The following is a 26078-nucleotide window of genomic DNA, read 5'->3' as shown; positions in this document are numbered from 1 at the left end:
TCCTTTATTCGAACAAATTGAGGACGTTATATTTTACCTGCAAAATAATATCTCATCATTGTTAATAAATGAGACAAGGGACGCTTCTTGTATAACTTTTATATTTGGAATAGTTAATTTTTAAATTAAATTTTATATTAAATAGTTTAGTTAAATTTTAAATTAAATATTATAATTAATTATAAGAAATTAATTCGAGTACTAACGATTTCTTTTTTTAGAAAGAGGTTTTGGATTACTTAACATTTCTTCAAATGCTTAAAAAAATAAAATAAAATTGATTGCACTAAAATATCATTGCTATTGTGTCGGAAGACATGAGCGCTACAGACACATCATACAGCTAACATCTAAGGTGACAAACCTAATCAATAGGCCAATCCATTAGAGAGGGAGAGGTATATACGTTGTTTACCGATTGTACATTGCTATACGCTTATTGTTGTCTGATTGGCTTAACGCTTAACTCTCGCTTGTCTTACATCCCCTTGAGATACTGCGATTAAGGACAAATTATGATCGAAGCTGCATCAGCAAAAAATGCATTATCGCGATTGCTTTCTGCAGCCACTTTATCATTATCTAATTAGTCAGTAATCGATATCTAGTCGAATATATTGAGTAAAAAGATGCATTTTTTTGCAGCGAGAAAAATCTTATAATCTCAAAAGAATAAGGATGTTAATCCGCAGAATGTATTGTAATCTGTAATTTATTTCGTCGTTACTGCACCCGCCGCGGGTATTACAACGCAACGCATTACGATTGTGTATTCATCCATGGTTAAAAGTTCGCAACGTCAGAAAAAAAAGCTGCATCAATATGCGATACGACATTTCATGCGCGTCGGATATTTATCGGAATTGAATTTCCATCCCGCTCGCGCGCCGTATTCCGCAGGTCAGCCGGGATCGTCGTGGTGGCGTAATACAATATTCCAAGAGCTTCCCATCGAAGAACAAGGCCGGGCATTGGTGTCGAACGTCTCTACAGGATGCGGCGTTTCGATGACGGCGTTACGACGTGTTCGTATATGACCGCTTAGGATGGACGCTACCCTCGTCTGTCGACTTCGATCCTGGAGGGATATGAATACCTCGAATTGGCAGATATTGTCCGACTCTCCAACCCTTCCAGAAACCACTCACCGCCCGTGTCTGTCCGCCGACAAGAATGCGAGCGAGAGAGGCCCCGACGTAGGGTACAAAGGCGGAGAGATAGTGAGAGGGCCAACGACGCCCTCCCCGGATAACTTCGGAATAAGGGATAGAGAGTGGTCTATCGGAGGATGGCACGGACGTCTATTGGGTTAGCGAGCTCTGCGGAGGACGTGACGGAAATGTGACGACGGTCCCGTGTCATTCTCTGCGTGAACGTGACGACGTCTTGGCGCGCGCACGCGAGAGAGAGAGAGAGAGAGAGAGAGAGAGAGAGAGAGGCTGTGAAGAGACGACTACCTTTCGTTCTTTGCTATTCAGACCCGCGAATCGTGTTACTTAATTAAACCATTTAGCAGAACGTGACTGGTGCGTCGTGTCGTCTAACTAACATTATTGCGAGACGCATTACTAGCTTTCTCGCCACGTATCTTACGGATGATGAATAATTAACGTGGGGAAGAAAATCGTATCACGTGGACATGGCATACGAATGCACAAGTTTGCCTTTGCCATCCGTTCACTTTTGAACCATTAACTCTACTTTAATTCACTTCACTGCATCGTTATACGTTTCTGTATTTACGTCTCTACCGTCGTGCAGTAAATCAATAAACCGAATAAACGATTTGAGAGACTGCCCAAAAGCATAGTTTCAGTTATTTTACTTTATTATATAAATGCAAGAATGTAGTTTATGGTTCGATTACAGCAAAATGTTGGTGTCGGTTAATGTAAAGCATAAAAGCTGCGATTGTAAATGCACGCAATATGGGCGCGATTTAATGCAAATAAGAGACACTTGATTTAATGTCACGTTTGATATTCACACATGTACGAAGTTATATATGTAAGTTCTCTAACTTTCTACATTTAACGGTTTCAATTTCTTCTTAACAGTAAAATTTATTAAAGCATTAAAAATAAGCAAGTTTGTTAAATTAGTCTTGAATATTAGTTCAAACGTTGCAAAAAAACTTTCGAGTCCACATTTGTTATAAAGTGGACGTTTCCATGAGCGCGCGAGAAGAAAAATGTGTCACTGTAACAATATGAAAATTTATCGACCATTTAATGTTTGCAGTTTAGCATACTTCTTGTGGTGCGGCTCGCTCTACTTCATGGTACTTTGCCGAACTTCTCCGCGCAGGATAATCCAGCTGCTTTTCATCCCTATTTCCACGTCAGGTGAGTATCTATATAAATCCTTTATGTTACGCGAGTCGCGACGAGGAATCCTATTACAACGTTTCAAAACTCACAGCGATTGAGAACGACTGGAAACTTTATACCATTGTCCCTCGTTGAGGAGTAACGTATCGCGTATACGTGAGATCAAAGTGTTGGATGACAATGGAAACAAGACGACTTTATCCTTTGATCTGATTCAGCCCCGTATTCACCTCTCGCCCGGTGCTTTCAACAGTTGGAAACATTTAAGCTGCTATGCCATTTTGATTGTTTGCTTTCGCACCTCTGTGAAAGAATGTTTTCTTAACAGCCAATCGGGTACTTATCCAATTGCTTTCACGAAACTGATGTAAAGGCGAAAGAGAAATATTTATACGGATATATGTAATACTTCACCAATTCCGTGATCGTTAGAAAGAAAAACAGAATATTTTTTTCATATATTTGTATAGCATTTCTTACATTTATTTTCCGAGAAAGAGAGATTATCTTAAAAAATACGCAAGATATTAGAATATCTACATGGAGAACACCTCTACCACTGTTTTTTGTTCATTCCAAAATGCTCGAGTTAAAATGTCTTCTATAATGCCGCATCCCGCGGCTCAGAGGCCTCAGTCGACTGTCAGCCGGAGAAGGATTTTCAATTCGTGCTCTCAGGTTAAACCGGAAGTCTCGTCTGCCCAACTTTTCTACTCCAATTGCTTGTTTGCAACAGATTCGCGGCGCGTCCCGCTGCCACCGATTCGCTCGAGTCTCGTCCTCAAAGAGTTCGAGCGCGCGGTGCAACTTTTCGGTTGCTACTCTCGAAAAATCTCTCCGTTGATCTCATCGAAGACGGTATTGGGTACGATACTACGATTCGCACAGTTCTAACCTACTCGACAGCCTCTCGAGACATTTTCTTCTGCCGGTTTTACAAGTTTTCTCGGTGGCGCGTCATCGTGGGTGTTCCGAGGAGAGTTCCCGAGATCGTGCGGCGCGTACCACCCACGAAAAATTTTCTAATATACGATCCGATTTTACGTCTCGCTGAACATGTCCAGTAAATCCGATTCCGCTATATCCCGTAGTTCAACGATATCGCATGACCGCAGTATCTATTACGTCTCGCAAGGAACGGACGTGTCCCGACGTTTCACGTAGATGGAAAATGGAAATGGTCGCGCGATGTGATTCTCTCGACGCGACGCCGCACAAAACTTCCGTTCATGACGAGACTACGAAGTATATATTCACCTCGGTGAGAGGCTCCTCTCTGTGACAAGTACCACACTGCCGGGACGAGGGGAGCAGCCTTTTTCACGCTCGTGAAAAATTATCTTAATTACAGAAGCGCATCTTTCGAAGCAGTCATAAACCTAATGCAATTAGTCTGCCTGCTCTACAAAATTAATTAGTTATACCATTACATTTTCATGATAAAAGCCACGTTTCTGCGCGTTTCTTTCATACGTGGCAGAGCAACCGGGTAAGATTGCTCTTTCCAGCGCGACTGGTGAAGGAACGCTAATTAAATACGGCATTCTGTAGATGCGCTTTCGTTTCTCACTGACGGCGAGGGAAAGAGAGGCGCGAAGAACGGAAATTCTCTAGTTATTGCTTTAAAAGAGGGCGAGTGTTTGATAATTTTAGCATATTGAGTAATATTGTTTTGCTCCCATCATGGCGCCCCTATAACGTCTCTCTGTGACATACGGAAACGTATTGTCGAGCGATGTTCTGTCCTCCCGCGAACCTACCGCCGTATTTATTCATCTTCCTTCCCCGGTACAATCCCAGTTTTCCACCCTCTTCGCCTTGTCGCATGATCCCGAGTGAAAGGAAGAAACGGACCTCGGAGGAAGAGAGGATATTAGGCGAAATACTTTCAAGCTGTCTGCTAGAAACCGGGCCGGGAATATTTTACGAGATGTATAATTTGGCTGGATGTACCGTCGTTTCGTCGGAATTTACGATCGCGCGAGCCTACATCGGACAAGCGTTTTCGGTACAGCGCGCGCGCGCTCCACATCGTATTCTATTCCTCCCTCCGTTATCCCGGCGGGCGCCTTGTCCTCGAAATATCCTCCTCGTCGGGCCGCGCACATGCGGCTCACGCGGCGGCACGTGTCCTTTGGTGACGCTGCAACTTGAGGAGATTTGCCGGCAGGATGTCGTAGGTCGCGCGCGTGGAGAGTTTCCGCTCTAATGCAGTTATACGTTTACGAGGTCCCGGAAATACCGGACGACATATTTGCGATCGCGTGTACCGCTCTCTCGGCCGCTCAGGTGGTTACTCGGTTAGACCCTGCGGCTGCTGCCGCGCGATTAATACGGTAATTTAAGTTTAAGCTTGTTAAGCGGACGACTGGCGCGCGTAACTCTGCGCGAAGCGCTAATCGCCGCTAAATAGGCTGCGATATAAATCATCCCGCGCTCGCCCGTTATTAACAAGGGCTTCGCAACGTTTCCCCGACAACGCGCAATTACGACTACACGTTGCAGCAACGTGTACGCAGGATGCACCCGTGCCCGGCCTCAATCTCGCCTCGCGCGCGCCATGCGCGCGCAAGATTCGCGATTTTACATTGTCGTGTGACATCAGTTTCCTTATTTCCCGAGCATGCTATCCAATTTTACGAAACGCATATGCCAACGTGTTACATCGCGCACCGACTTGACTATAAGAGTCACAAATGGACCCGAGTTTCGCGATCCACTGTAGACGCTAACACAAATGTCGTTACATTCACGAGAAAATCTTGCTTCTTCTCTCCATTACTCGGACGAAAATTCAATATAAATGTGTGTTACACGAAGTGCGGCAACATCCTCAAACGAGTCTTAGGAGAAACTCGATGTCGAGAGAGTAGCGAAAGAGTGTATTAAGAGGTTTCCGCACGTCAAGCCTGTAGATACAGGGTAAATGGGAATCGTTAAAGGGTCCCTCCGGTTACGACAGACTCACGTATATACCGCGCACGATCTTCGCAGTGATTAATTCCACGTCGGGTCCGCCCTATCATGTCTCAGTCTATTGCCGTACCCATGTGCAATGATATTACGGGCGCCATACGCGTGTCATATCCACCATAGCCTGCGCCGGCTTTGTCGTAAAATATTAACACGCGGTAGGCAGACTTCGTAAGACGGGCACGACACATTACGAATGTTACTACGGGCGAGATTTTCCTCAATAAAGTTCTCGTAAGATATTCCCGTTCCACGTTGAGCTCGTCATGGAATATATTCACAGAAGATTATATATAAATAATCGATTACAAAATTGCATGTGGCAATAGCCGAATTTAGCAATCTCAGTTGTATATTTAGTTACGTTTATCTCATAAATATCAGTCATGTGATAAACGATAATTATGTTTGAACTAGTAATTTTAGAATGCAAATATATACATATGTGCATTCTGCTATATAAATATATTATTGAATATTCTAGCGTTTCAAATTGACATTGACTTTAAATAACTTTTAATCACTATCATGGTGGAGATTGAATTGTGCATCAAATAAAAAAGGTATATAGGCAACGTCGTTATGATAACGACGATGGAACTCGTCGAGGTTACTGCGAGACCTCATTGTGTTCTTTAAATCGCCGCAAGAGTTCATTGGAATTTATGCAGCATAGTAACTTGAAACTTTCTTCTTTACGTTTGTACGTTTGGAATACTCTCGGGAGATTTATAAGTTTATAAAACAGCTTACCTCTTAGGAACTACGGAATATCCCGGAAAACAGAAGGAATACGCTATAAATGGTTAACGTAAGTTTCCTCGTAAAAAGATTGTTCCACTTTCCTCTCCGTTTGATTTCGATATCTCTTTTGTTTCCTTATGGTATCATAACGCGGGAGCATAAAAAAAATTTATGTGTAGAGCAGAGTATTGTGCAACGTTTACGATAATATGCATAAAACAAAAATTTATAGAAAATCCTACGCCGTGCGAATTTGAATTATAGGGCGAGTCCTTGATACGTATATCAATTGAGACGAGTTACCCACAACGTGACAGAGTGCACTTTGAATTTTTATCAATATCCGTGATAGAGAAGCGTTAGAATAATCATGCGCAATTCTATTCAATCGCGCGTTTTGTGCACCGGGAGTAAAACTTTTTTTTTTGGACATTTACTTTATTCAATATGTGAATGACAGTAAATTGTCGAAATTCGGAATATTCTTAACAATAGGGAGAATGTGTCGCTGTCGACTACGCCCGTAGGATTTTATATCGGGCGCGGGAATCATGAGAAGAACCGCGCGCTACAATCCAGGCGAAAGCCAGTCGAACCATGTTGTCGCGTATTGACGTGATTTCCTTTAAGGAGGATGTCGAAACTCACTTTCATATTTATGAGCCACGTTATGCGAAAATGCAAACGTATGCAGACGCCAGTCATTTACGGTGCACTGACAATCATGCACGAACGATGGAACTTCATGCATGTGATAGCGATAGAGCGTAATATAACGTTCTCTCTCTCTCGCTCCTATTTCCATCGCTGTATGTATAATAGCATGTCTTTATGACGTAATCCTTTGACCGAGAATATTGTTACGAGAAAATTTGTATCTGCGCGCTCTCTCACGGCCATTTTCCCTGAAAGTCCTGTTCAATCATCTTTGAAGTATTACTCTCTGTATTTTAATATCGCGTATCTCAATTTGTCCGTATAAAGTATTTTGCTACATATTGCAAATAGCGACCTCAGAAAGGAAGCGTCAAAATACTTTGTATAGTGCTTGTTTATTTCGTCCTGTCTTCATAGATCCGAAAATCTTGCGGATGGATAAAACTCTGATTCGAGGTAAAGTGATCGAGTTACATAAATTATAATTCCAATTTTATCGACTTCAAACCTCATGTTAGAGCGATCAAATAAAATATATAGATGTCCCTATCGATCGACAGTGAAAAATAATGAAACTCACGTTCATTGTTTCCCGTCCGGGTAATCCATCGAGGCGTTAAATCTACAGATCAGTTTTCGTGCGGACGTCTCATTGCCGGATGATTAATTCTTATGATCGGAAGTTTTTGCGGTAAATGGCGCCAAGCTCCCAGCCTCCCTCGTTTCTCCTTTCCACGTTAGAATTGAAGAAAAGTGGCTCGATTTATCAGTTGAAACTGTAATGTGTAAAATGTATTTTGTTAAATAGTCTTACTTCGTTCTCATACAGTGAATAATACATATATATTCGATATATTCAAACGGCAATAACTGGTTATCGCGGGGTTGTAACGCTCGTGTAATAGCTGGCGAAAAAGTGGGGTATAAAGTTCACGAGCTACAAAATTATGGGAATATGCAAAACCGTTTCTCACACGTTAACCTAAGAGCAAGGCAGATTTACGGGTTTGGGGCGTATTTTTGTATGCGAATATTCGCGCGCGTACCACGCCTCGGTTAATACCGCTAGTCAACTACGGACATATGCGCTTCTTTCTCACCGTAAGTACTTTCCCTGTAGCAACTTCGTATACTCTTGTTATAATTTATGTCCTATTCAAGCACCTGTGTGCCTTCCCGGAATTTCAGCCTCATCCTCCCACTCCCTCCCCCTTCTCTTCCTCCATATAGACTCGCGTTGCGAGTTCATCGTAAAGATTGCACGTTAATATACCCGATGTGGATAATTAACACCGTTTATGAAACGCTTAAAACCAGGCTGTTAAATAATTTCATAAATAAACGTTCGATAATCGAACGAAGATATACGTTCGGGAAGAAATATTATCTCCTTCCCTCAGTCGAGGGAAAACAACTGAATCATTTGTCAGAGATATATGTAAATACATTTAATTAATTATAAGATAATTTCTTGTTTTGTAAAATTTATATCTTAGCATAATTAAACTTTTTTTTTTTAAATAACGACTTTGCGACTAACGCGAGGCTGCATGTTGGCTTTAATTGCGTAACTGTGTAACGAAAACGAAGTAAACGATCACAACGTGGTTATCCTATCTCTCGCAAGATCAACGAGAACGTACGTGGGCAGAGAACTTTCTGGACAGAGTGAAAATTCCGGCGCGGAGATAAAACGCCTCTGACAAAGCTACTGCGACGACACCGCCGAGTGCGCGTAATTAGTTATATCCGGAGGGTCTAGGCACCCGTTCTCTAACGAATCCCCCGCGGTAGTAAATTTTATACTTCATATACGAGAACAAAGCAACAAAGTTGATATCAAACAGCTTTTGCGATTCTTTTCCTCTTTCATTCTTACATCAAAGAATTCGTTACCGGCATTTCTGTTAATGTGGGCTATTTCCTTCAACATGCCTCTTCCGCGATGGATTTTCCTCGTATCTCATACAATGTCTTGCAATGATTTTTTAATACGCTTCCATTATTTATAATAGAATTCACGGTATGTAAGAAACGTATAGACAAAGTTTACAATCGCGTTGTCTTGGAACACAATTCTTTGCTACATGGTCTCTCAGCGAGTCGTGTTTCAACTCTTCTCAGCTCGGGAAACTGTGAGACTAAACGGAAAATACATGTCATCTACGACGAATGAAGACAGGAAGAGAGGAGGGTTGTTGTAAAAAGAAAATGTCGCCGTTGGTGTCGGCTGCGGAGTATCCAATTAACCGATGCTCGAGAGACGAGTGGATGTTTCGAGAATGTCTGTCGGTATCTTGGTTTGCCTCATAGATCGATGGCCAACCATAGAAGCGAGTACAATATAACGGTTTCCACACACAAGATTACCCTCGTTCTATAAGTTTTATTTTATTTTTTACTTTCGACATAAGACGAAAAAAAGAATAAATGAATCTGTAAAGAAAATTTAAAGCTTGATAAAGGCATTCCTGATATTAACATCCGCCATTTGGAGTGCTTTTTCCTGAGATGTTTTTACTGTTTATTATGTGCGGAGAAAATTACTTAACTTTGCTTCGTTGGTTCACAACAGTTCGGACCGCATTCTCTACTCTTCGTCGCTGATTGTCTGTCCTACATTTTTATACATAATAAAGAAAATGTTTGTGTAGATTAGTGTATCGTAAAACTGCCGTTCACAAATTTATCGTTTCGTAACATTTTCGAAAGTTCGAAACAGTTTTAACGAAAAGTTAAGCGTCTAAAGACTTCAAATGACGTTAAATCTATTGCTCACGGATACGAATATATATCTAAATGTTGCACGAGTAAATGTTGAACTCTACATACTCTAGCAAAATTATATCTCGTTTGATGTCACTTACACGAACATTCTTGGAAGCATCAACGTGATGATACACGCGAGATGTGAGTCACATTCATCGCGTAGCTACCTCACACGCGCACATCTGTGTGTAGGGGGTTGCGCAATGACGTTAAATTATCCATTAACCACTTTAGAGGACATTAAGTCAGTACGGCCGCGAAATTTCGTCGCTTCACCGTGTACGATGCCTTAGAGGCAGATCCAAGGTGCCTTAAAGATGTAGAACGCGGTTAACAGCACGCATTTACACCGAGCTCCGAAGCCGCGGAATGTCTCAGACTAACTGATACGGTATGACATAAATTCCCTATAGCCTCTAAGAGCACTTTGGGTAAGCCACATCGTCGGTTTTCTTACGCAAACGGTATTTTCATACAAGTTTGAGTGTACCGTGTCATGTATATTTGATTGCGAGATATTATATGTAGAGATCGAGACATTCTGGCATACGCAGTACATACCTATACATTATATATATAAAGATATATATATATATATATATATATATAAATTATATATATATAATTATATTATTATAAATATAAATATATATATATATATATCTTTGTAATAAAAAAGTTGTTCTATAATCTAATTTGTAATCGAACATTAATAGATTAATGTTGCATTCTGAATGACGTTTGAATAAATGCTTTATTGCTGACAAGGAACAGAATAAATCTAACGGCTTAAGGGATTTCTTGCCTGTAGTAATGGTGGCTCTGGAACTATATTAGCTCTTCCGATTTACCGTCGGTGTCACCGTTATTGCACTTGAGAATGCTACATAATGCAAAATGCAACTGGGATTTACACGCTGAATATTATTGTACCAGAAATATACGTAGGTTTACATGCGTGCGTAACAATATATATGAGTTATTCGTTATATAGACCAAGCAGAGAGGTATGTGCATTATTGCATATAGAGAACATTAATCTTGAATATTACATACAGATAGTTACCAAGTATTATTAAACCGCGCTCGCGGCGGTATTCACGAAAAATCGACCATCCACATCATAATTACGACGGTCCCTTGTTCACTTATTCAGATTTATTTAAATAAAATTAGTCTGGCATAAAAAATTAATATATCAACAAGTATCGTGAGGCGTTAATGCAAATGCACTAAATCCAATAATCGTATTTCCAGATCTCGTATTATAAGAGACTTTTCAGTCTGATGCTTATTTACGCTAATAATTAATAATATTTATATTCAAAGAGAATTAAAATCGACCTGTATAACGAATACTTTATTTATACAATAATTAATATTCAGATAGAAATTTTCTTCCAATATTAGAGATTTACTTATTACATCTTATACTTTATAGCAACATCTTATACTTTATAGCGATAAAAAAGTAGCTATACACGCTAATCCTTTACGATTCATCTCAATCGAAAGGAAACTAACAAAACGAACTAGTACATTGGTGAGCGCTACTCTTTCTTTCATGAGGTGGGAATAGGGTTGTAAACTTGAAACCCCTGAGAGAGACCTTGTCCATATATCGTTATAACACGGATACGCGAATGGCTGGATATGACAACGAGACATCACCGGGGGGATGTCGTTGACAATCCCTCAACGACATATCTGATATACATGGCTACGCGTTGAACCCTGAATGTTTCACCCGAGACCCGAAAGCTCCGTACGTCATCATCCATACCGACGTCTTCCATTCATTACAACAGTGCAGTTGGAGAAATATAGATACCGGGCCGCGGTAGAGGTGAGGTGAGGTATCCGCGCGACGAGAGGCGGCAGTCGGCGGTGGAATAGCTAAATCGCAGCGTGCGGCTTCGTTGTACGCCGCGTTTCCTGAATTCCCATTCTGACGCGTCCGTACGTAGAACTGGATCGTCATCAGTTTCCGTATGTTAGTAACCAAGACTGACGGCCCATCCTGCCGCGCGAGCGCGAGGAGGCGATGTGCTTCGCCTTCGATCAATCAACCCTGCCGCTTCCGACTCCACTCGTTCGGGTAGGGGGTGGAAGTCGAGTAAATTACTGCGAAATAGGTGTAGCTTACGCCTTACCTATTCTGGCTGGGTAGCCAAGTCGGGATTGCACGCCACAAATTATCTGCATAGAGACCCACCTACTAATTCTCTTTTTGCTGCCGTTACTGTTTTCCATCTCCCGCTTTTCCTCCGCTTACTTTTACGCTCGCGACAATACGCTATTTTCAAAAGTGTCAAAATGCAAAAGAATTTGCAAAAAAAAACAGATAAAATTGCATTCTTTGGCAAGATAAATAATTATCTCTTTCTTTTTTATACATTCTCTCACTCTCACTCTCTTTCACTTTACTTAAAAATATATGTCAATGTTATATTTTATCTATAATCTTTAGATTACGTGAAATACATACTTCGTAATAGAATATGGAAAGCTTAGAGTAATTTTAGACAGATAGGTAGACGAGTGCTTAATGTTCCCAAGTAAATTACATGAAAACCGTATTAATGGTTCCAGTCTCGGCCTTCGTCACAAAGTTTGAAACTACTCCGCGAGAGTATATCAGAAATAATGTGTGGACATACGTGCAGGGGGGCCAAAGTTTATACGCGATTGAGCTTAACTATTACGGCGGCGAAATTTATCCTCGCAGATTGGATTAATTATATTAGTGCCTAATCAAATTAATGCGTAATATATTTATCAGGCTTGCAAAGAAATACAGCTTCGTTGCAAAATTAACCATGTAATGAACTAAATGGTTCAGTAGGTATTACAACGATGTATCATTTATGAGCGATGAAGCATATAACTATTGCATACTATCCTGCAAATAGCATTTCAATCCAATTTCGCGTTGCATCAATTCCATTCGATCATAGTCTATTGAGCGCACAGTGCGTTAGCCAATGAATGTTGCTTTGCCAATATATACCTTATATACACGAAGTATAATGTATGTATAAAGGATAATCGAGAGATATACGGTTCTTGAGTATATTTAATGAAGCGTAATCAAATATTGTGCTGTAATGTGGCAATTAAACGCGCGCAACACGTAGAACAAATAAATAACAGTGCAAAGAAAATTTATTTTATATAACAGAGATGCAATAATAAATGCGATTTTGCGACGCCAAGTGTTTTACGATTCCTTTTGCACGCCATTTTCGATCGGATGCTCTTAATTAGCAAGAATCTTTTATGAACTTGCTGGCGTGAGCGCGGCACGTTTCTCGCGTTTATATCCCGAAACACGACTCTAAACAGTGTAACGCCGGCGCGTTATATCGTTCGTTCGTAATTATTCTTTTCTTTATAGTCTGGAAGAGAGTTCCGATGTTCTCATGTATGTACGTTCAATTAAAACAACTCGCGCGAGTCGAACTAATACGAACCTATTAACGACGAGGGAAGAAAATCCGATTTCCGAAGAGTAACGTCTAGACGACACGGGCTGTGGTACGACGAAAAGTCGGAAGCGCGAAGGGATGAGTGCATTTAAGCGGAAAACGCAGATCGAGTTGAATACAATATCTATGTATGCCACTGCCTGACGCCGATCCATTTCTCTTTTCATCTCCATGACAATTCTTAATTAAAGATACTGATGACATACTCAAAGCTGACAGTTACGGCCGTCGCAAGTGACTATTAATCTGATTTGGTGGAAATAATAACAGCGCTGAATGGTGGTCCGTTTCAGTGCTAAAAATAATTATCTCTAATGGTATGGTTCCTACAGCTCGGTGTGACAAGCCCGGTTAACGAATAGTGGCAAGCGCGAATCTTTTTTCGAATTCCGTGTGGCGCGCATTTCTATCGGCGGACCGTCGATTGAAAATCAAACCGCAATATCGCAGCTCGCGATATCCGATCATCGAGGTTAAATTTGATGACGGAATTACTACTATTCACGGAAACGGCGCATCGATGCGTGCTATTGTTCTCTTTGTGACACCACCAGAACAGAATCGAACTATTAAATATTAAAGAAAATCGATACTCTTGCGCAGAGCGAGAGCGAGAGCGAGAGCGAGAGCGAGAGCGAGAGAGGGGGAGAGAGAGCTAATTCAGGATACCACCCTCGCATTGGATAATTCGACGTGGGCGTGGAGAGCACGATAACTATGATAAACGCTTGAACGTAACGCGCGATCAACTCCACGCTTTGTCAACGTTATATCGCGATGAAATAGATGCACTTCAGTCAAGTTTAACACGTTAGATACTACGCAACGCGAACTCGGAAAAGATAACGCCACTTACGTATGTTAGCCCACTCGATCAGGTTGACGGGCACCTTGCGAGCACCGGAGGTACTCGGGGAACAATACACTTCCGGAGCGGCTGACAAAGACGCACGGCGCGTACACCGGAGGTTCGGCATCGACGGGAGGAATGGGCGGGAGGACGGAGAGGAGGACGTACGTTTGATTTCGTGTGGGACGGCGCAATACATCTCTCCTCGGTTTACCGGTCGCTCGCTGAGACGGAAGTGTATCGTGCCCGACGAAGCGGGCACATCCGGCTCGCAAGATTAATTGCCAATAAACCTCTATTACAGAGACCTCTTCCCGCACCGTCACTCTTCTCACGATATCGCCGTCGTTTCCCGGTCAATCGCTTCGTACGCAACAACGTCGATCGCCTCTACTTTTTAGTGAGACCCCTTGACGAGAATAACGAGATAACCCGGAAATTAGATTATTCAGCGTCACGCTTTCGCAAAAGAAAGAGAGAAAAAAAAGGAAGATGCGACGAAAAATTATTGATCACACAAAAGATAATTTATGACAGAAACGGTGTAACATAACTCAGAGACGCGGAATTTATTCCTCACGGTTATAACGATTCACGGCGACTGTCACGATTATTCACGCAATACGAGCTGTCTCGAAACAAAATGCGCTGTCTCGCAAGAAGATTGATAATTTATTATCCCGCTGTGCGAAGCGTCTAAATTTAGTCTACGTCCTGAAAGTTTGGTATTAGAAGAATTTGTGCGATGAAAGAAAATACGCGACGCGACATGAATGCCCATTAGCAAAATGGCAAATTTTATCAAAGAGGTATATTATCGTGGAGATATCTGGCTTTATTTCTAGAACTAATATGTGCATTTCAGTCTAAGTGTTTTATGTTTCAATTGATACAGTGTGAAAAACATTACTAACAAATTATAACAGGTATGCATGTGTTTTTAATTACATGATGCATGACTTCGCGCTTGGAAATTGCATTTATGCAAATGGGGTGACTATCTGAAAAATTTGACATAGAAAAATGATGCCGGTTTGCGTGCTTAGAAGCTGCGTGATTATGCATGCAATAAATCTCGCTTCGAAATCGCCAAGTGAATGCTTAGGAACACGTGCGAATCGATCGTAGCCTATCTTGCACCTCGGCCTGGTAATCGAGGGAAATTGCTTTCATCTGAATTCAAAAGCATGTACGGGAGATCAAAGTTCTTACGTGCCGGCGATGACGAAACGAACGGACGATGGTGCGAAGAACTTATCACGCGAGCGTCGATTAAAGTTTCCACTTTGCACCTGGTTTCATGAATTTCTCAACCATGATTGATCGTTCCCGAAGCTCTTTGAAAATTGTCACCCTCCGTTCGGACACATTCCGAGAGCGAATGTTAATAAAGGATGACAAGTACATCTAATATTACTGGCGACTCATGAATAATTTCCTATATTAATCCGAACTTTTGGCTTTCCCTCCTTTTCGCGTGTGTGACGTGTAGGTTCGCCATATGATTGACGCAATACGCGTAGTATGGAGGCCGACAATACGTTAACCGTATAAGAATACGGACGGAAAAGTTTACCGCTTATGAGCATCGACAGAATCGATACCCGCATATCACGAAGGTATATAGAAGGAAAAGAGGGCGGCTGAATGAAAGAGAGGGTAAATTGATGGAACGGTCCGATTAAAAGCTAATGACATCGCGTTTCTACGCGAATGACGGCTTCAAAGGAAAGCTTTTTCTGAAGTTCGTTGGCTTGACAAACGATCGTAAGACCAACAAGAAACGGTGTCTGGCGCGAACCATCTTAATGAAATGGTCTTAATTGAACCAATTGATTAATTTTTCTACGTTGTGTGAACGTAAAAATTTTCAATATGCTTTCATTAATAAACAGGAAATAATGTGGAAGATAACAAATGTTAAATTAACAAACTAGAATAGAGAGAGAGGATTAAATAATTTGTGATATGTATATACAAAGATATATTACAAAGTGTAAGAAATAAATTTCTTTTACTGTCCTTTCGCTCTTTTATATATTTGCCGGTAAATTTATAGTTTACCATTTGTTACTCTCTTACATATATATCTGGCACATGAAAATAGAGAAGCGTCCCTGACTACTATTGCTACTACTATTATCTATTACCAACTGGCGAACTACGGATGGAGGTCCAGCTCTGAAAAGCGGATATTTGTTTGGGCGACTCTGTGGAAGTCCATGAAAGTCCACAAATCTGAGAATATCCTTTCTAGATTTATAGCAATCTCTGTAATACCCGCGATTTCCAAAAAGAGTGGACGTGCGGGAATATGTCACTCTCTATGTGCGGCCGTTTTCTCGGGGAAATCCTGCTCTTTCACATGGCAGTACGTGCGTCGCGCTTGACGTATGCCACAAATTATTATTTTGACATTTCAGATCGCCCCTTACTCCTGCATCAGGAGCTTCCCAATTTCCCGTGTCTCGCGGAAATCGTGATGCGGAAGCTTTCATCAATCATTTCAACAAAATGAAAATATAGATGGCCGGCGGCAAGAAAAATTATGCAGAAAAAGGCTCAGCGTGCCGAGATACGTTATTGTCTTTGCTTTTTTTTTTCTCCTCGAGTTACATTGCGTTTTTCACTTCCCAACTGTCCAAGAGATGGATATTAATTAGCAGGTAGCAGTACAATATACGTGCTCAAGCACGAAATAACAAAGGGATAAATGTCGTTAATCGCGGAACATTTAGAACAATCGCTGCACAGAATGTAGATTTTTCTTGCGCCAAGGGAGCAATTAGGGAGGTCTCTCTATATTTAAATTTTAATGCCTCTCAGTACGTTTCGATGTACCATTTAAGGGGTAACAGTGATTCATTAGAATACATTAAAAAGTCATATTACTCGGGCGGAAATATATGTTATCAAAAATGGTTGGCAGAGAAAATTTATTTAACCCGCGATGATGTATAACGATCGCGATGTAACAGTGCGCACGCCGTTATAAATCTCCATCGTATTTCCATCCGTAATTTGTGATGTTTCCCTTATCTTTACACATAGATAAGTTCACGCTTTTGTATCAACTCGGGTAATTTATTGGAAGAACGGGCTTAAAATCTCTCCTTCTCTTACACTCCTCCCGTTTGTTACTCATTCGCTTTTCGACTACCCGGTGAATAAAGCCGATGCCGGGTGTCGCCGCATCTGGCGCGCCCGGGGACAATTAGAGGGACTCATGAGCCATCGGAATTAACACTCACAACAGCGCGGGCGGAATATTTACCGGCGCGTTATGCGACCCGGTAGTGTGCGTGTAGGGCTTGTTTGTGAGACAATAGACTTGCCGAGTAAGCCGTCCCGAGAAGCGCGACGATACACCGAGAATATCCCTCGCCGAAGAGATCGTACAGACGCTCGCCGTGGAGATACTAGGGGCGGGCATTATATCGGTGATTATATCGGTAGATGCTGATAGTGAGAAAATGGAACCACGATGTCAGCAACTGGAGGATACCACCACTCCAGGCCTCATTGACCGACCACTTCACCTCACGTCAAAGAGGACAATACCGATCGCGAGAACCCGCCTTCGTCGTGACAATCGAGCAGTTTTCTTCGGTGAAAAAAGCATTAGGGCGACAAAATTGTTCGTCAACGTCAGACGAGCGCGTGACGATTTATCTCTAGAGCAGCCAGATCAGAATCATACGGTCATTATTAATAGCATATTAATAATTGTAACAACAAAATATTAATTATTAATTAAAGTATACGACTGTACAATGATCTAATCATAGTTGCTGTTTGATTTCAGATTGTTGACTTTTTGCTACTTGGCAGCGCTAAATTGTTGGTTGCTCCTGTGCCCGGCTATACTCTCGCACGATTGGCAGATGGGATCTGTTCCTTTGGTTACATCTTTTACGGACACCAGAAACCTGGCCACCTTTATATTCTTCGGCGGTTGTCTGGTTCTCACGTACAAAGCCTTCACAGATTTCGAGGTGAGTGTGCAAAAGTTGATTTAGTCGCGGATTGTAGTCAAATTGCATTACAATTAAACGGAATATTTACATATAAATTGCGAGCAACGCATAAATATTCCTTCAAGCGTCGGAAAAATCGCCTATTATTCCCTCTTTATGAGGTACGGTATTGAAGTCAGTGCTTTAGTAAGAAATTTACTGAATTTCTACGTGAAGTCCTTTATTTTAACGAATCGACGTAAAGGAAGTTATTCTTATCAAGTGGTTGGTATCGTAGATTCGTCGACGTTATCGGTCACCTTACGAGATCATAAAGCGGAATGACCACCAGTTATCGTCTACGAAATGACGATCCCGCGGTTAAACGTTTTCAGCCGTGGGCCGGGCGTAACATAAGAAACGTAATACTCCTGTCGTCTTTCGTCCGACAATGATGAAATTGCGCTCGACTCGAGAGTCGTAAAAGAAGTTTCGTAGTAACTACATAACATAAGCTTTAAGTCACACGGTAAGCGCACGTCTCGTAAACCACTTCTGTCCGCTGTCTTTTGGATCGTCCGTGACGGCCGTTGAGCCTTCGGCATAATGACCTCTTTAAGACTCGTTGTCTGTACGTCGATGGTCACTTTTCCTCAAAGAGGTCATATCTGTGCTTTTAATGTCATCTCACACGCTCGACTGGCCGCCGGCGGTTACCTTAGCTCTTCGCAAGCACCAAGTGGAAACAGATGTCTTCTTCTCAAACGGGGTCATCCTTACTCTTACGCATGCAGCGCATAGTAATGCGAGAGGAGGAAAGATCTTTTTACAAGTGTGATTGCTTTTTGTCAACTCGTGTGTACGTCTGAGAATTTATTGCTTGGCATGGTTAACGGTTTTACAAGTGTCTCAAAACTTATACATATTAAATTCTTTCTCATCTCAACATGACGTTAACATTTGCAATATTTTTTTGTTAAAGAAAATCAAGATAATGAAATTATCTTTATAGTGGAAGTTTCTATTATATGTTGTATGGAATATTATTTTTCTAAGATTTCGTCTAATATATTGTAGATTTAGAACGCAATATAAATCATATGTTATTACGTTAAAAAATTATTAACTAAATAAATTATTTTTGGTTTAAAATAACGATGTTTACTTTCACATATCAAAGTTACATCTTTAAGGCCTATCAATAGTGCTATCAATGTGGCTTGGCGACATGATGTTTATTAAAACATTACATCTATCTATTTAACAATCATATAAAATTTTTCTGAAAATACAATAGAATTACTAAAATAATTTGAATCGACAAATAATATATATTATTTATATGTATATATTATATAATATATATTGTTTTCTAATTTCTAATTTTTATCTAAAATTATCTTTTTGCTTTTGATTATCAGTAAATACTAATGACGCCGTCGATACTTGTATTGTCAGTTAACAATCAACATATTTGTATTAATATAATTGGCTATTTCAGGCAACTTTTCAAGAAAGTATATTATCCATTCAATGTACAAATTGAACGACAACGATATTTTTGACGAATCTCGTTTATTTATATTTTTCGATATTACTTTGAAATATTGGAAATATCACGATATTTGTAGCAGTTTTTAAACTTTCTTCGCTGTTGCTAACGTTATTCTTACTTTCTGCTATTCGGTCTTTTACCAGAGAATGTCGTTCTATTGATTCTCGCTGAAGATTTGTATTATATTCCTGTTCTATCTGTGCGCTTCTGCATGGAATTGGATAACGATGACGTTGTGCCGCCACTTTGATGTTTGTTTTTGATAACGCTATGCTCGTTTCTTGTGCACAGTTATACATTTATAAAGTTATTTTTCTATTTTCGTTTTTCATATACGTGCCATAACTATGACGTCAACTACGATCAGACATTGAATTCTTTCATATCAGTTTGTTTTGTCGACATGATGTTTATTATGATAAAACAATTTATTTAACAATTATATAAAAGTTGTCCAAAAATAGAATTACTAAAATAATTTCAATCGATAAACAATATGTTATGTAGTATATATTGTTTTCTGATTTTTATCTAAAATTACCTTTTCGCTTTTGATTATCGACAGAAACTAACGATGCCACTGAATTATTATATATATCAGCTTTCGTCGTACGTTTTCAAAATTGCTAGAAATTGCAGAATTGACTTTTTTCTAAGCTTGCAATAATTTTCTCTTTTTTTTCGAAAGATTATTTAAATTCCGTTATTATTTTCATTTATGATTTTACATAGGAATTATGTCACTAAGTCTCGCATTAATTTATCTTGAAATTTGTTCTAAACTTTTCTGAAAGACATCGTCCGCGCTGACATCGCGACGCTCGCTGTAACTTTCCAACTTTCTTTTATAATATCGCTAATACGTTCGTGTTGCACTTCCGTACATGAATTGAATGACGTTACCTCTTCCATAACTCTTAACATGCATTTCGCATTTCGTGAAGTTGGTTTTTTCTGTCGACAACAGCACGCAAGTAATTATCTTGTCTTCCTTCCGAACATTTAGATTATTCTATGTTGCGGTTGTAATACTTCTTCCATCGCGTCATTTTTTACATTATTATTTATTTATGTTATGACCCGTATGGCACTTGCTATAATGGTTATGATAACTGCGTTAGTTTGATTTATTATTCTTTTTATGCTGGCTGTGTTATTCACTGTGGGCTTCACATTCATTGGAAATAATCGTTGTCAATTTTCATAACACTTCAACGCGATTAATAAATTGTTCTATCTTTTTCAAAAACCATTAATAATTAATTCTGTTCTTTTCAAACTTACAAATACTTTAGCACTATACGATCATTAAATCGATCATTTCTATATAAGATGTGTTATGTCGGATGACTTTTCTTCAGACTCACGAGATTACTTATTACTGGCCTTCATAATTTTCCTCGCGTGAATCCAACGATGCAATTTTAATTAAACGTTAACACTCACAACTGAAATCATCGTTTCTGCAATATTATATATAATTTCTCGATTTCCTTCTCATGTTTAATTCTTATTCTGACGTTCTGTCAGCGCGTTTTTGCATCCGGATTGTAGGATTTGGCTGAAGCAGCAGTTGAATATTGGTATCCGCTAATACTGCGATGGACTTTCTGATTTCCTAGATGCATTTTTTGAGTGCGCATGAGATAGCAATGAATGGGCTAACGGTAAATCGGCCAGTGGATGACTTTTAATTCCACTGAAACCCATCTCAATCTCCGTCGCATCATTATCAATTACAGAGTGAGTCCTTCCTAGAACGCCATAGTCGTTCTCAGTTTTCATTTTAACTGTAGTCGATCCATCATCGACTGATGGCGACGCGAGCACGTTATTTGTATGCTTGCTCCCTTTTTCATCAGATAAACTCGACGAGAATGACGTCGCATTGTTGGCGGCAACACTCTTGATCCCTCGAGTGATAATGCTCGATATCAATGTTCACAGATTTCCGCGAAAACATGCTCGTGGAAATTTCAGTTATTAACATGTTCCTCTCATCGGTTTTTTTTCCAACTTCTTCCATCATTTCCATCGATGTAGAAATATGTAGATAGAAGAGCGTTGGAACTTCGTCGATATTAAAATGTATATTCTTATTTCCATATTTTTTTCATGGTGTAAATTATTTTCAAATTGATATCGTTTATGCATATCCTAGTTGTGTTCTTCCAGCGAATTAGAACTGCTGTTACTTTCTCGTCGTCTAAATTATTTTAATCAATTTTGTTATAAATATTCGATGTTGAAATTTTCTCTTCGATGCTCCATATGAATACATATCTACCTTTTCACGTTCGGGTTCAGGTTTGAATAATTTTCGAAAAATATAAACTTTTTCTCATATTTTGCTCTCTCGTTCGATGTCTTGAATTCATATGATTCCGCGGCGTGAGAGACATGAGATGCATAAGCTTTAGATGAATCCGCATCTGTCCATTTTATGTGTTTCCATTTTGATATATATTCCGTTCCCCCCATTCTCTTCATCTACTGTTACACAAAAGTGCATATATGCCGTGCATATGCCTGCGAAGATGCATGTTGCAGTCCGGCGTTCTCTTCATCGTCGTGGAATAACGATCCGTGCGTGTCGTGCGATACCATAGGTTTATGAAGCATTCCATTTGTCTCGTAAACATGCTTCTCTCCCGAGGTAATCTGCAGTTTAGGCGCGATATGTGTTTCTGATATTCTGATTTATGCAATAATTTCATATACCAACCCTCAGCATCCACAGTATCGACCGTTGTGTAATCAGCGTACATTAAATGTATGTTTTATTTCGTGATATAATGGCACGGATAATAACGTATTAATTTGAATATACTTGATACGGAGATATAAAATGATGGAATATTTTTGATCATCGAAACGTCTGGTTATTTTTATGTATTACGATAATCAAAAAACGGATAATTAAAAATATCGATGTTTAATAAGAGAACCAAGACAAAACCAGATAAAACTCATTTACTAAAATAAAATCGTAGTTAATGTAGTTATCATACAAAATTTTATGCTATGTTGCTCTTATTAACTACTCTTGTTTTTGCTGGAGTCAATATTTTACGAGCAGCGATTCGACCGTTTAAAGTTGCAGTGTTGTTTTATCGAATCTCAAGCGTTACTTGTGTATTCTTTACATAATTTAAGTCCTCGTCTAATATCACCTTTATACGAATTAATTGGCAAAAGTCTTAAGATGGATGTTTTCTCTCACTGTGTATACATGATTTAACTCATTTACATTTTCATCGTTGAATTTTGTGTGCTAAATAAAAACTAGATAAAAAAATTTCAATAGAAACAACAAGCTCACTGAAGTCTCTATTTTTGTCCTCATTTCTCAATAAAACATTGAAGACTGTTGCTTGTTGTCGTAGTATTTTTATACTCTTGCTGGCGATTGTGTGAAAATATTTCATTTCCTCGCAAATGTGATGGTTCAAATGTTATTTTAAGATATGATTGTTTTATGCATGATTTTATTTCACATCATTCAATTTTATTTACATGCATAAAATTACTCCGATAATATTTTTTTATGCTGTGGAATTTATCCTTTGGATAAGCCAATTAGAAAGCGGCAAATTAAGATATATCACATCTTTTTAAATCATGACTCGTTATACATTTAAAACTTGCGAGTGCATTCAAATATAATTTTACGAGTATGCGAGTTACGTAAAAGCAACATAAACTTTAATCGAGTAACTCATCCCGTAAAGATGACGAAACTTACAGTAACAGTTTGCTGAAGAGATTTTGATGCAGTAACGTTGGATTTAACGAGAATTTCAACTGTATTTACACACACAACAAATGTTCGAAGTAATATATTACATGTATTTCTCTTTCTTTTTTTTTTTTAGCAACAAAGGCATCCGCCTCTTGTTCTTGGTTGGATGTTCCTGGTGCTGCCGTTCCTACCTGCGTCCAATCTTTTCGTCACTGTGGGTTTTGTCGTGGCAGAACGGGTTTTATATACACCGAGGTAAAATTTTGTTGAAGTGTTTACACTTTGCAATACCATCTCAACGATTGTTGGAACGGATGGCATGAATTCTTGTAATTTTACAGTGTCGGGTGGATTATTTTGATCGTCTACGGTATGCAGGTGAGCTGGGCCGCTGTACCACGACGGAGAAGCTGGATCGCTACAGGCGTAGTTCTCCTATTCGTTTTAGGATGCTTCAGAACGGTTCTTCGGAATAACGATTGGACATCTAGAGAAACATTAATCAAGTACGTGATATATAAAGGATTTACGTGTCTCATGTTTTATTAATTGTTTTCGAGCGGAGAAACTTTCATGCTTTGAATAAAGTCCTCGCGCTAACGACAAACATAAATAATCGTTCCTGCACCGCACGCAATTGTATCTGAGCCTCGCAATTACGGCAAAAATGATTTTGTCACGCAAAGACATCGTGGACATTTACGGGGGAGTGTCTAGTTCTGACTTAAACAAGGAGACTGGCGTGGTGCCAGTAGTATATATATATACGTTCAAGAACTTGGTGCAGCCGCCGATTGCCTATGTATGGGGGTCGCAAAACATAACTAAGACGTAGATATGGGATGACGAGGGTGGTAGGGGTCGTGTCGAGGTCGAGCGGATGGTCTCGTCTGACCTCAAATCGCCTTGTTTCAGAGCGGGACTGCGGTCTCTACCCTACAATGCCAAGATGCATTACAACTTCGCTAACTTCCTTAAAGATACGTCGCAACCGAACCTTGCGGTCCACCATTATCAGTTGGCTCTCTGGTAAGTATGTTTCTCTTTCTTGTGCCGTATATGCAAAATGTCCAGGTACACGTTGGAACAAAAGTGATATTCGTTTACTCGCGTGAAAACAATGACAAATAGTAAGAAACATTTAAATTTGATATAATAATGGAGAGATTATATACATTTCTCGGTGTGTTATTTCCCGACAAATATTTTTGCTGTGACAATCATTTATAAAATAACCAAATTTTACATGCATAAAAGTTTACGTTAAAACGTATAACAGTAAATAATGTACATGCGTAATACACGCAAAATAGCGAAAAACATCTCGATTTCGATGTAATCGATATAATTCAAGCAATAAAATCCATCATTTCATAAATCTCATCGAAATGCTACGTCAATATGAGAATGTTTCATAAAGATACTATACATAACTGGGTTATATTTACTTGAAGCTGTCAGATTTCAAAAGTTAACAAAAATAAATGTGTTAATTTATTCTATATTTATATCTATTTATAGTAATACACTAACTCGCTTCAATTAAATAATTCAAGTATTCAAGATGCGCAAACGAGTTGTTTATCACACAATTACACAGCTGTCGTATATCTCTTCAAAATAGAGTGGAAATTGGAAATATTTTTAAAGGATTAGAAATTTTGTTGATACAGATACACAAATATAATATATCAGAAACATATAAACTATTTGGAATATAACATATGGGCCATGTAGTTTACGTTTCAAACCTTTCCAATAATTGTAACATGTATATAAAGCCATCGCTGTTAAAAATGATAGTATTAAAAAAACAGATCAGATATTGCGATGAAGCTTTTCGCGTAAATGCGAGAGATATTCTGATTGCAAATACAGTTTACTAAAATAAGTAAAATTGCGTGGAAAGTGATTTTTCGAGGCCAAATTTGTCTAATGACTATTTAATAGCAGACTATCTAGAATAACTATAATAGATAATTATAAAAAAAATTGATTGTTTCTTTATATATGAATGTGCTACATAAATCAACCTATATTTCTCAGAATAACTTTTCACATTAATTAACAAACGATTATTTGTATAAGACATTCTGTTCCAAAAGTATCACTACAAATTTTTCATTTTTCCATTATTTCATAATCGATAGCTTCTATTGCGGATAATTGCTTTAAAAAGGGGGTTTATTATCAATCGAAATTCTATAGAAAATCTCCCGTTTATTCCATTTTGTACTTACGTATCAATTTTGATAAAAATTATGGATGAGTGGAGATCAAACACGAAATTCATGAATATGAATGTTGTTTTGTATGAAAGAACGTATCGTTACGGTATACATACGCCTGTGTCCGGGTACGGTTTTATAACTTTTATAGAGAATATCACGATGAAAGGGGAGAAAAAGTAATTAAGAAGATTTATTTATAAATTTCAGCATTACTGAGGAATTTTAATCAACTTTCGGCTTCGTACCTTCTGTAACTTTGTAATAATTCTTTCATCTTTGGGATAGATATATAGACCACGGTAAATTAATGCATAAACTCGGCGGCACAATATAATTGCAAATCCATGATTTGCATTTTTTTTTAACCAACCCGCCAAATGCTTGTTTTCTACCTTAGGTTTTCACAAAATTTCCATGGAATAATATTATCACAGAAATCTTTCGAAATAATCATATTGTGTTATGTTATTATTTCGTCTTTATCTCGACTTCTTTGCCGTTACACGATCTATTTTCACTTGCTTAATACATAACCCCCTCCGTGCGTAACATGACAGAACAGACGGAATATCATACAAGAGTAGTCGACGTAATACAATCTTATTACCACATGCAGACTCTTCTCTCTGCTTCTCGACCGCCCTTTTCTCCATTGCGTTTCTCGTGCATAGCGTGAGCAGGGGTCGCAGCAAACCGACAAAAGTGCATTAATTAGCCGTAGCTCGACTGCGCTCGAGATGAAGTGGTAACCAGTCGTTCGTTTTTTTTATTTTGCTTCCCCCC

General features: G+C 39.2%; 1 protein-coding gene and 1 long non-coding RNA gene across 3 annotated transcripts in view; both read left to right on the top strand.

The window, feature by feature from the left end:
- LOC105453706 (transmembrane and TPR repeat-containing protein 1-like) overlaps nt 1–26078 on the top strand; it is a 122718-nt gene that overhangs the window by 74907 nt on the left and 21733 nt on the right. For both annotated transcript variants that reach the window (XM_011695870.1, XM_011695871.1), the window contains exons 6-10: nt 2242–2345; nt 17617–17806; nt 23198–23319; nt 23406–23570; nt 23980–24093. In XM_011695870.1, the coding sequence (XP_011694172.1) occupies nt 2242–2345; nt 17617–17806; nt 23198–23319; nt 23406–23570; nt 23980–24093 (695 nt within the window). The remainder of the gene's footprint in view (nt 1–2241; nt 2346–17616; nt 17807–23197; nt 23320–23405; nt 23571–23979; nt 24094–26078) is intronic.
- On the top strand, nt 14056–15783 carry LOC105453705. Its single transcript, XR_974908.1, has 3 exons — nt 14056–14620; nt 14831–15212; nt 15304–15783. It is a non-coding gene; the product is annotated as an uncharacterized LOC105453705 (long non-coding RNA).

Source organism: Wasmannia auropunctata, unplaced genomic scaffold, assembly GCF_000956235.1.
Source record: "Wasmannia auropunctata unplaced genomic scaffold, wasmannia.A_1.0 LD335996.1, whole genome shotgun sequence".
NCBI classification, from domain to species: Eukaryota; Metazoa; Arthropoda; class Insecta; order Hymenoptera; family Formicidae; genus Wasmannia; species Wasmannia auropunctata.
Note: the sequence above shows the minus strand (reverse complement) of the source record. Positions and strands in the feature narration are given on the sequence as shown.